The sequence below is a fragment of the Gymnogyps californianus genome, chromosome 4 (genome assembly GCF_018139145.2).
Source record: "Gymnogyps californianus isolate 813 chromosome 4, ASM1813914v2, whole genome shotgun sequence".
NCBI classification, from domain to species: Eukaryota; Metazoa; Chordata; class Aves; order Accipitriformes; family Cathartidae; genus Gymnogyps; species Gymnogyps californianus.
The window spans coordinates 9187810-9200931 of NC_059474.1; the positions used below are offsets into that span (position 1 = coordinate 9187810).

General features: G+C 36.8%; 1 protein-coding gene across 2 annotated transcripts in view; it reads right to left on the reverse strand.

Annotated features, from left to right (window-relative positions):
• LETM1 (leucine zipper and EF-hand containing transmembrane protein 1) overlaps window positions 1-13122 on the reverse strand; it is a 31506-nt gene that overhangs the window by 16023 nt on the left and 2361 nt on the right. For both annotated transcript variants that reach the window (XM_050896657.1, XM_050896656.1), the window contains exons 2-5: window positions 10779-10836; window positions 7674-8130; window positions 2671-2814; window positions 1505-1642 (exon numbers count right to left, since the gene is read on the reverse strand). In XM_050896657.1, coding sequence (XP_050752614.1) covers window positions 1505-1642; window positions 2671-2814; window positions 7674-8130; window positions 10779-10836 — 797 coding nt within the window. The remainder of the gene's footprint in view (window positions 1-1504; window positions 1643-2670; window positions 2815-7673; window positions 8131-10778; window positions 10837-13122) is intronic.

Sequence of the window (13122 nt, forward strand, 5' to 3'; positions counted from 1 at the left end):
ATAGAAGAGCAAAAAGGTGGGAAACATTTAAGCTTCTTCTTGCTCTGACACTTATTACCTAGTACAGTGAAATGAGATCAATAAAGTTTGTCTCCATGGCAGAAATGAGAAATACATAGCTGTAAAAAGCACACCCACACATAAGAAATGCAAGGCTTGAAACTTCTTTTTAGTCATCAGAGGAACTCGGGACTTCCTCCAGCAAATGTGGAGTGATACGTCATTTATTTCCACAGAAATAAACCGCCAAATGTAAATTCTCAGTAGCAGTTCTCTCAGAAGAAAATCAAATGTTCCAAACATGAAGCATGGCAGTGGCATGCTCCCAGAGTCTGCAGTGTCAGTGCTTCAGCTACTAACTGCTATAACTAACCATTTCAAATTTTCTGCAGATGAAAAAGAACAGGAACAGATGATTGCATAGAAGCTTCAAAGTACATGGACTCTGCAAGCAGATACTGACTGGCCAAACTTGCCGATACCATTATCTGAGGTAACCTACGTGGCACTATCGATATGATCTTACTACCCTACCCTTTAAAACTTTATTCTGAGCACTGACAAGCAGGAAAAGCTCAAGCTAGCTGACAGGACTTATAAAGTTCAGGTCTCAAATCCCCAGGCTTATGTGCCTTTTTCCGTGCAAATACATAGTCTCCCCAAAGGAGGGGACTACACTCTTACTTTCAACAAAGCACCTGGTGATGGTTGTTGGCTCCATCTCTTATTCAACAGCCCCACAATTAAGAGAAATCAGAAGTGTGAGCGGACTGAGATAAGTCCTATTCTGAGAATATTTAAGAAGGTATTTTTCATCTCTCCAGGGAATACCTTACCCTTACCTCCAACTTGGTGAAAGGAAACACTGTCAAACCTAAAGGCCATCGTAGGAGGCAGATATCTGACATCTAGTCTCTGCGTAAGCAACTGCTTGTGAATAGAAAAATTTTGCACCGAACACAGCACTCACATTCTAGCAAAACCCCAGATTATACCACATTCTAGTAAGTATCCAAAAGGACTTCAACAGTATAGCAACTGTGCATTTAAAAACTGTTTTTAAAAGCAGAATTAAATTTCACAAAAAAATTTTACTTTCCCCCCCCTAAGTTTTAATCGGTTAATTAGGAAAGAACTCCTTTCTCCCACTTTTACACCCAATGTTCAAAATAAGAGGTCAAAAACTATGCAAGTAATCACTGAGCGCATAATTTTTTACGTTAGAATTAACTTATTATCAACAAGAAGCAAATGAGCAGAAACATACTGCTTCTAGAATCAAACAGAGAGTGAAAGTACCAGCTAGAATACCAAAGCTAAAAATAGTAAAACTTCAGTACACTGAAGTATTACTTGCAAAACAGAAATCTATCCTAAAAAAACTATTACATCCTGCTTCTTCAAATCCAACAGCATAAAGGTATCTGATGATTACCATAGGCCAAACAAAACACCAAGCTATTTTTTTGGTAGAAAGAGAAAATACATTTTTTAAAATTTTTACCTTTTGAAAGAACGTTGAAAAATCTTTTGTAGCATTTCCTTTGGCTGCTTTATTTTTTAAGGCCATCTCCTCAATTGTGTCTTGAAGGAATTTAGCCAATTCAAGCTTTACTCTCAATTCTTTCTTCAATCTTTCCTCCTGTTAAAAAAAATACTTGGTTTTAAAAGTTCTTTCCAGAAATACACACGCTAAATACCACTCCTTCTGCTCTCAGACAAGTTATGTGGAATACTTCTCAACTTCTGCTGTAACACACACATCACAAGAGGACATTCACTCTTACCAAAGATCCCCAAATCACACTGAAAAATAGGTTCATCAGCTCAAAGCTCCATGAAGCATGAGATACAATGCCAACAGAGTGAAGTGCAGCATGAGCGGCCTCACCTTCTAAAACTAACATGCACCCTCTGAATTAGTAACAAAAAAATAGAAACTAACCAACTGGTTTGGGTAATTCCCAGCTCTTGTATCCAGCACAGAAATCCTACACTACATCTCATCCAAAGAGGAATTTGTCACAGAATTAGAAATTAATGGTTACTTAGACCCAAGTATACAATCATGATTGATTATATCTGTGACTGACTGGGAGCTCACTAGGTACGAACCTCATGTAAGTCTTTTGTGCTCTGAAAATGAGCACTTGTGGGGCTATTTGGTGTGTTTTTACAAAGTTCTAAACAATTCCGAGAAAACTTAACTAAAAGAAATAAAATTTAAACAAAACAATGCATAAGAAGCTATTTTAAATATTAAGTATACATACAAAAAACCTTGCATCAAGAATAAGGACTACAAATGTTAAAACAAAGTCTGCCCATTTTAATACAAACTAGAAAAATAAAGTTTCATATGTTTCATTTCTTCTTTGTAAGAGTCATAGAAAATGGAAGTGAGGATAGCAAAAAAACAAGAGAAGCTTACAGCCCTGATAGCTAAGCACCTGCACATATAAAAACGTAAACCAGGACGGCACTGGTTCATTATTATATGGTGACAGCAAGATCATCAAAACAACATAAAGACAAAAGCATTCCCCTAATACTGAAAGAAAAAAAAAAAAAAAATCTGATTTTTAGAATTTTTCTAAGTTCTCTCTTTACCAAGGAAAGTTCTAATTTTTTCAAAACGTATTACTGGATTATAATTTCAGACCTGCTTACCTTTTTAGACTTTGTCTCAAATGTAGAGGGAAGCATATTAGGGAACAACTTCAGAGCTACCGGAAGCAAAAATTCCATAAATGGGACAATAAGAAAAACTAGGAAAGGGACCAAACGGAAAAGATCAGCACATATTCGAAGAAACTGGAAGAAGAAAAAAAAAAAAAAAAAGAAATTTATTGATAAGCAAAATTTTAAATATTTATTAAAAAAATACTTGAGATGATAATCTACATTATCACTTAAGCTCACATATTTGAAATTTCCTTTGTAGCAAATATATATAACACAGAAAAACAATGTGACAGTCAGTTTTTAGTATCTTTTTCTTCAAGTTGCTATATACTACAGAGTGCCAGAGTTTCACCAGTTTTCAACGCTATAGAAAGTATTTCAAAAGGCTCACTGTGTCTCAATAGGATTATTGAACAAGTATCTCATTTAAACCTCTTAAAAGCACCTGAAAACAGGAGGTGGTCATTTGTTGTTGTTAAAGCTGCTTAACTTCTTTTATTCATCTTTATTTGTGCTCCACCACTTCTTACATGCATGAGCTACTATGGACTAAGTAATCAAGAATAAAATTAAAGATCCCTCCCCCTCTGCCTTATAACAATTGTAATGTACATTTAAATCCAGGGTAATGAGCCCAGCTTGGTAGATTCTTTTTTTTTAAATCACTGCTTTTCTAGAGCAGTAATCCTCTGAAGCAGGCTGATGCATTAGTTACCGAATCTTGAACTGCATAAAATAAATATTGTCCTTCTGATTTCTGTACACCCACGAATGTATATATTGGGCTGTACAGTCTATAATCAAATCTTTCATTACTCGTTGGAAGCTTAATAACTTGGTTTATGTTGGGGAGTGCAGATCTTGCTTGACTCTACCTCATTTTACAAAGCAAATAACTGGTTATTGGGAATACTGGCAGTTCCTAAATCAGAGACTGAAGGTCAGATGTACACTACGGTACACTACTACCACAGCACTGTCATTCAACATCATGATTTGATAAGCACAGCTATGACGGGCAAAAACTGGCCACATAAATGCTAGCACAGAAGTAAACGCATGCTTTGCCCTCCATCCCCTCCCCACAGCTCATGCCAATCCAGGGGAACAGCAACAACAACCAGTATAGATTGCATGTCACTAGGACTGCTTTGCTAGAATACAAAACCAGTAAAACTTCAACCATAATTTTCTTAGCATTAAACCAGCCAAAATCCTAAATACTGTTTGAAGAATGCACAAACTCCACAGATCCAAAGTTTGACATTTTTCTTTGTATATAAAAAATTCAGTTTCCCAGAAGGGATGCTTTGGTCCATTGTTTACAGGCTCAAAGATTTTTCCATTCATTCCAACAACAGAAGATAAATGACTACCAGGGAGTTCAAAAAGATGTAAGAAAGTTTGGAAGAAAATTTTAAAAGTCAGAGGAACAAGCACATTTTCCCTAAAAAAAACCTCAAAAATTTCTATAAAGTGCAGTACAGAGTTCCTACTTCTACCCAGTATCTATTTTTAGACAGCACGTGCAAGTATTTGTACAAGGCAAAATCCATATCTAAGGAAGCAGTTTTACAACCGGATTAAGCTAACCTAATGCTAACCTGAGACAATGTATAAAGAGTCATGAACGTGCACTAGCAGTCACAATGTGAAGGTACACCACTGATCCAGCTAAAATTAACCCATAAATACATACACAGACAAGCAAAAAAGGATCAGTACAAATCAAAAGCGGGGGTGGGGCGGGAGGTGTTGGAAAACTTGATTTAAGCACGAAGCAGGACTGGCCTTTTTTGCAGCAGCACTGTCCTGGATCAGCTTACATAAATCATGCAACTGCACCCTCCGCTAACTCAAGGAAAACAACTTCGCACAGGAACCTAATACAATGGTGCATGATTACACACACATTATCTGGCAGCACAGCATGAAAAACTTGTGACTAACTCTGTATCTGCTGCTACAGTTCATGTATTCTACTTTTCCCTCCTCTGCAGGGTTGAAGAGTTTGTAAAGCTGATATACTTGCCACAAATCCATAGTGTTTGCCATCTCACTTCCGTGTCCTGAACTATCCTGCTGTAGGAGCCAGCACTAGAGCAATTAGTTTTTAACAGCCAGTATCATATTTTGCATGTTTTACTTCTTCCTGCCTTCCCTCCTAAGTGTAGATATGTGATCCTGTTGAATCCAAACCCTACCAGCAACTGTACAAGCAGAATTTTGGAACCAACTTTTAGTTTACATAAGCAATAGCTCCCTTGCATTAGCCATGCTGCAATTGCTAGTTAATGTGGTTAGATTACTTGGATATCTTTCCATTATTGCCTCCAAAGAGGAAGGAAAGGGTAGGCAGAAATAACTCATTTGTCAGCCTGCGTGAAGATAAGATTTCTCTAGGACTGTCAGTTCACATGCAGTTTAATACATTGAAAGCAGTATGTACTTCAAATTTTTTTTTTTTTTAAGTTCACGAGCAACTTTTGCAAAGTTGTAGCTAATCTAGCATCAAAGTTTTAAGACTTCTTTAAATCAGTCAGTATACTATAATTTAAGGCTGAACTGATAAAAAATGAACTGTATCGAAACAAACTTAAAATTAGGTTTAAAAAAAGCACATGTAAAGGGTTTTGTTCAGCTGTAGGCTGGTTTGCTTTTCACTGACCCTGGGTTCTAAGCCTACCACGACTCCATTCAAGAGACAGGACGTCCTCTACCTCCATATAAAGAAAACACAAAACCTAGATTGAGAAAATAACATTACTGTAGTTCTTAAAACTATTTTCTCTTCATCTTCTACACTGGATTGCACGCACACAGACACACACACCATTAGATAAAGAGACAGGCTACATCAATGTAAAAACTAATTTATACCTGCACAATGAATTTCTATTTTATTTAAAATAAGGGAATTTATACTGAAATTGCACATCTGCACAAAAAAAAAAAAGAATTTAGGAAGGCCAAATGCCAGACCACTATGTAAATATGAGAAAGACAGCTCTGTCATCACTAGATGACGAAACTAAAGGGCAATCAAATGAATAAATCAATCTATTGATGGAATAATGCATGTGTGTCCAAAGATAACCTATTACTTCTACAGGTTCATGCCTTCTAGAACACAGTCCTGATCTTTCAGCAGAAATATTTCCATGATATCCGTATTTTACTGTTGTTTGTATAATTTCTCAGAAGTATGGCTCAGTGAACATGAAACAGGCAGGAAAACCAATGGTTCCAATCTTGCCCTCTGGAGGATTTCTGATTCTCTTTTAAACCATGAATTAATTTGTCTCACTTGGTTTTCCAAGTTTCCCAAAGTTCTCAATAAGCCAGCACAAGCCAGAACTGCTACTTCAAGAAGTTCTGCGGTCCTCATTCCCCTCTATCCTCAGTTACTCTTTCTTGGCACTACATAATCCCCTCTTACATCAGCACAGACTGTTATATTTATTGCTGAGCAACATTTCGTCTGGATCAGCTGCCAAGCATACTCTTGTACCAGCATAAGGAAGAGGGCAAAAATAAGTAGCATGAAGATGCTGAGACCACATACCAACCACCAGTGCTGTTGCAGAAAGAGACCAAATGTAATCACAGATTAAAACTGCTACATGTGCATTTAACAATTTTTGTTATTTGTCTAACCTTGTCAATAAAGGAAAAAAACTTTTGTATACTGCATTAAGATGTGATGGTTTTTAATTACACATGAAAATGTTCAACTATGTACCTAATTTTATCAGGAAATGATTAAAACAATGAGCAAATATTCATATTTTTGATCATTTAACAAAATTTTTGAAGGCAGAGATGTGAACCTAACACATTGTGCATACAGTGTACAAACTGCAGAGAACCGGACCGTGATTGCAAGCAGCACTATTCACTCCTGCTGCCAGAGTACATACACTTTTCACTCTCCAACATTTCTTCCAGCACATTTTCTTTCAGCAACAGCTGAAATGCCTTTTTTTTTTTTAGAAAAAAAAAAGGGCAGGAAGACAGACTTGAATATTTTATCTGTATAAACTGCTTAAACATCTTGTCTTTAAAAACAGTAAAATGAGAGCTATTAAATCAGCATGTTTTGACATATTGCTAACAAACTGGTGAAGTTGAATACCAATACGTACTTCCAAAAAAATTTTTTAAACTATACCAGTTTTAAAACAGCTTATTATTTTGTAGTCTTTCCATATATGAGCTCATGTCAAATGCTTTTAAATATCCATATATCTTTCAATTCTAGTTGAATAAGCATATTTACTTCATCCAGAAACTGAAATTACTATTGAAATGCATGTCTGTTATCCTAATTGGAAAGCACTCTCGTTTTGCATTCCAGATTTCATTGCCTCCTCCCTTTTCTTTAAAATTATCAGTTGCATTTTTACAGTTTCATAAATGTAAGCTACATGCCATAAAGAAAAACAAAAGTATGAAACAAAAACTTTCCTCAAATTATCTTCTTTGGACTAAAATTATCTCACAAATATATTTATAACTGAGGTAGTACTAATATCTGATTATCAATCACACATTTCAGCCTGCAGCTTTTCTTCTGTTTAAAAAAAAAAACCACAACAGAATTGGCACAAATCCAACCTTCACTAGAAGTGTTTTCCCTCTATTTTTCCAGCTGGAGTGAAAAAGCAGAGAAAGTGACCACGTACACCCATGTAGCACATGGATGGGAACTTGAGAACAGACCATAAGTGCTGTCCACATGACAAAACAGAAGAATCCTCTGCTGTTCCAACTAGAAAACACCAAATTTATCTTCAGTAATGGGGAACAAGACTAAAATCTTTTGGAGACATATCCAAAATTTTTCGTGTCCACAAAGGGAGGAGAGGGGAAAAATACCTAGCAATTTTAATTCTAGGAACAGAAGACAACAGAAAGAACCAACTCAGTTCAAATAAAATGGAGCAATTGCTAAGGATACTCAAACGAAATTGCTATTTACTCAGTACCTGTCTCCGTTCTCGACGAGACAAAGTGTTTCCATGAAGTATTCGCCAGAGCATCCTTGCAGCTATTTTTGTGTCAATCCACAGTAATCGAAAACCATGGTAATAGTGCTTCAGTTCGTCCACAATCCTCTGTCCAATAGATTTTTTCACAGCTTCCACTTCTGTTGGACTATATACGGGACCTCCTTCTTCCAACTTCTTGTTTTTGTCCTTTAAGGACTTCAGTGACTTTTCAACTATGGAGTCATCTCGAAGGGAACGTGAAGAATGCCACCATCTAACTGGAAGATACTGGGGACCTAAAACACCCATGGTTGCTAGTGGCGTCCATGAGCCAGAAGAGCTCGTAAGAGTAAAGTATATTTGTTCAGATCCTTTAGTCCAACAACAGTAGCGATCTTTTTTGGAGTATGCGTAAACAGGAGGGACACTAGTGCAATATTTAAAGTGTACAGTCCTTCAAAAGAAAAAAGCATTCAAGAATTAGCAACAGATCATAAGCTATTTATATATATTTGTACAGTCATATAAATGTTATGTATTTATAAAATGCATAATTTGAGAAATATCTGCCACATATTTAAGAAAAAAACCCAAACTTGTGACTCTCAAGATCAATGTCTATACCTGAAAAGAACCCTTGGCTTTACTTCATGACAAAAAAATGACCTGCAGGGAATTTTCCATTAAACAACTTTGAAAAGGTAGCTTTTTTTACTCCATTTAAAGAGTAGCAACCAGAAGTGCTTTCCATTTAGAAAGCTACATTTGAAAAGAAATCTGTAAATCCATAAGTAACATAAAGCCCCTTCTATTACTTTTCCTGTATGAACAAAACACTCGAGAAAAAAAATAGAAGTTGTAGAGTTGGGATAGGTGCTGAGTTATAGGAAGAGAATTAGTATCAGAGAAATCAGATTTCATTAGAGTTCCTCTTTTATTATCTCTGTGCATCTAGTTTTCCTTTTTCGGCAGAAACTTTTGCACAAACTTCCATCATGGTACTGAGCTGTGGCACACAGAACCAACACTCTTCTACCTTATTCAGAATTTTGTTCTTTTCTTTAATTAAATGTAAACTGAAGTTAGAAGGAAAGCATTGCTCAAACACTCCAAACACTCATTATACACACAGAAGAACTACATATTATACACAAGTAGGATTGTACGCACTTTTATAAAAGGATATGACAAACTTAAAATATCTAGATAGAGTATTTTATATAAATGAGTTCCATTAGGTGTCCCTCAAACTGAAATGCCAGCATTAAGTCGTCTACAGGACAGAAATGACTGGGGTGTTTCTTCACTGAGCCCTTGTACTACCAAAACAAAATCAGAATGTGTGTTTGTCTTTAGTCAATGAAGCAAGTGGCTCTACAACTCTGAGTAACACTTTAAGGAAAAAAAAAGTTTATTGAACACTTAGAAGTATTAGCCTCACTCAATTTTCAGCTAGAAGTACTTTTTAAACTTAATTATCACATGCATCCAATGAATTTTAAATTACTTTAATGGTTTTATCTATTTAATGTTATTCAAATAGAGCTTTGTACAAAAAAATTGACTAAATTATTAGTTTTTAAAGACACATTATTATTTTCTAGCTTAAACTAAAATTTTAAGCATCTGACCATTCAATGGCCAGATGACTGCTGAAACATACACAGCTATACAAAACATTTTCTTGATTAGCTAGAAAACTGCACACTCACACAGATATTAACTAATGAGAATTACGGTTCCTTTAAGAAAATATACATATTCAAAACCAGATTAAAACACTTGCATAAATCAATCCATCCTGACTCTAAGTCATTTCCCAAAAGCAGAGCTCCAGACCTACAGACCAAGTTCTACCTACATACATCGACATTCTTCTGCATGCAGGCAGGAAGGCAGCTCTGCCAGCAGAACTGGTTCTGAGTCTGCATGGAAAAAAAATTTCACAAGAAATGTGCCTCTCTGAACACACTTTCACTAGCAGGATGTCAGACACAGAACTTCTATCCCAAGCTGTCCTCAGTACTTGTATCATTAGGGTCCCTTGCTTTTGGATCTGGGTCACGTGGGGTGTGGGCACGAGTTTGTTTTATTTTAAGCAGCAACATTACATTAACAGCAGCTTTTGGTAAAAAAAACTTCTCAAAAGAATAACAAGAATTTCCATCCCAGTATTCTGCTGCTCATATAACAGACTTAAAACTGTAAGTTTCAAATTTTCCAAGAGAGAGGCCCCATATAACAATCTACTAAAAAGTAAACAGAGATTTGAAAATGCTTTAGGTATTAAAAACACTCTCATAACTAATTATACAGTAAGTGATATAGAACTAACATGACTAAAAAAGAAAGGAATTATTTCGTATTAGAGGGTTATGTCTAGAGACACATCCTTATGTTAAAATGGAAACTTAGGAAATTGAAGAATAGTCCCTGCTTCCTGAGCAGTTAGACTATAAACAAACTAGAGAATACATATTTTAACATTCCAAGGAAAGGCGTTACGAAATTCATATCCACAAGTATGCCTTGTGAGCCACGTCAGGAACAGAGAATGGATGCTACCAACATCTAACTCCTTACGTTCCATAAGAGCACACAGTGGCTGGATTAATTTTCAGAAGAGGACAGCATCTCCTAGGAGAGCCTCACCCAAGGCTGTAACATACAGTAAACTACTTTGGTTTAATAAAGATACAACTCAAATGATCTACATTCCTAACTGTCAACTATGTTTTTCAAACTAGCTGTGACTGTTTACTCTATGGAACTCCACAGAGAAAGGACGCAAGAAGCCCATGATATCCTATGATGTCACCTGGAATCACTCAAGAACAAGATTAATATTCTATTGCTTTCACATCTTAAGTGAAACAAAAAGGGAGGAAGTGGGCAAAAAAAGGAAGATCTCTCTTTCTTCCACACACAACCAAGCAGGTGAAGAGAGTAATGCTCAGACTTCCTTTAATCTGTCAATAACACAAGCTGAAGCTAATATTTTCACACTTTGCCTAGAAGATTTAAACCTACATGCTATGACAGTATACTAACTGATGGTTTTGTACAGTTTTGAGTTTAGGAAAAAAGTTCATATTTACTCACATTTTGTTTGCCAGCCTCAGGGATGTACAGCTAAGACATGCCCGATCTCCCAAGTTACCTAGAAAAATACCAATAAATAGCATTAATTCTGAAATTCAGGAAGACATTTATCCATATAGTGAATTGTACAGAAATACATGACTCAAAAGACTAACCTTTACTTAGGAATGGCTACTATTGAAAGCACAAAAAAGATGCTGCTTAACAGCAGCTTCCTTATGGTGCACTGTTTGTAAGCACATTGATGCTTTGGATGATTGTGCATCACAAACAGCCAAGACTGAAAATTTTTTTGCTTTGACAATAACCATGTGAAGTACTGAAGCCCAAATACCTCATCCTATTCCAACACAAGTCAAAGCACATGCCTTGTTCTTCTTATTTCTCTCAATCTGTAATCCCAGCTTATAGGATAAAAAAAGAGAATACAGGTGGGAAGCAATTCTGTAATGCGGCTGACAAGCGCATCACAAGTGTTCAAGCAAACTGACTGTGCATACAGTCAAACTCAGTGGACATGTGAGGTACTGCTTGCACTTTTTCAACTGCCTGAAGACAGGTTTCCAAGTCCCTCAGACAAGCAACTATATTGCAGAAAAACTTCACTGAAAGCAAATGTAATTTCTGAATGGTACCATGACAACACAGTATTAGACGATCCAAATGGAGCACTTGCCAAGTGCCTAGGATGAAATTTTTTTTTTTTTTTAAGCAGGACAGCAAAATTTGAGTAGGAACCTAAACACACTTCACTAGAGAGGTGGAGTCACAACATCATTTCAATACATTGTTGTCCATTTTGATTAGCACCTGGTAAAAATAGCTCCACCCCTGGATCTCTCTGCAAAGGATACAAATCATCTTGAAGGGCAAGAGACTGATCCAAAGAACATGAAAGGTTAGCTTTCCAGCAAACGCTGTGTTCCTCAATATGAATTTTATTTGAAACACAAACTCAGAATCAGTCCTAATAATAACTAATAAAGTCCACAAGGAAGACTGACACCTGTATACAGGCATCCTCTATCCAGGTACAGAGACAAGCAGCATCCATTCTGGAAATAAACTGAGTAGACCATCAAATGATAAATTATCTAAGTCAGTTCACATGCTTCAATAAAGGGCCATGCTTGAAAGCCTTCCGACCATCCAACACCATGGAAGCACCATCAGCTACATAAAATGCTAGCCTAGTGGCTGTATGCAATCTACAATCACTGAAAATCATCCCCAAGCCCACTAAAAAAGAATCAATCTCCCTAAAGCAATTAAAAAAAAAAATCTTGTATTGATACCTAGCCGCAATAACTCAATAGCTAGCCAATACCAAGTGCAAAAAGACTCCTGGACAGAACAAATGAAGATTCCATGAGCAAGACACCAAATGCCTTGACTCTTTTTGGCCAATCTTTTCAGAATTCACGGTTAACGAAAACAAAAATGGAAGGCTGAATGGAGTAGGCATGCTGTGGTTTGTTTCTCCCATCTGGAACCTACTATTTCTGGTCAATCCTAAGAGACAGCAGGATAGAAAGGTCATTTTAGAGGTTAGCAGTCAACTTTTCCACCATCAAAGCTACGATACAGGCTGTGACAGAACCTGAAGTAGACAATTGTATCCGAGAAAACATAGCACCCAACGCTGATCACCAAAAGCCTTCCCCAACAAAATATCCTAATTATTAGAGGAAAAGACGTACCTTCAAAATCAGGTGGGGCAATCAGAAGGTATGGAAAGGGGGAGGAAGGGGGGGAAAAAGATAAGTTAACTTATCAAAGAAAAATCTCAATAATCAAGGGATGTCCCATGCTAAGTGGGCTTTGATGTCATCACAGCAAAAGCTATGGCATTATCAAGTCAAAGGAAAAGGATTTACCCATCTCAAGTTATATCAAACTCTAACAGGTACTCACTGCCACTGCAAGCAGAGCCAGGGGAAAAAACTGTCTCCTTCTGGCTCAAAAATCAAGCCCTGAGAATATGTGAAGGCATTCTGATACTTTCCAATATTTACAGAAAGATCAGCTTAATTTCTTGACCCACGAGGCGAGCCATCTCAGAAGGATGTCCCTGACTTTAAGGAACAGCTGAGCAAAGCAGAGAAGTACTCCAAGTCTTGAGGGATAAGTTGCAGCACGGTAATCTGTTTCTCTCACCTGAGTGCCAGGAAGCACACAAAGCCTGTGAGCCAAAAATGAGAGTCCTACTAGTAGAGCACATTACCTGCTATGGACAGGTGCCCCTAGAACAAAGAGGAATGATCTGGAGATCAAAACTGGCTTGGAGTTTCTTAGATAAAACTCCATAACAGCAAGACACTTTCATTTTGCTTACCTTCATTTT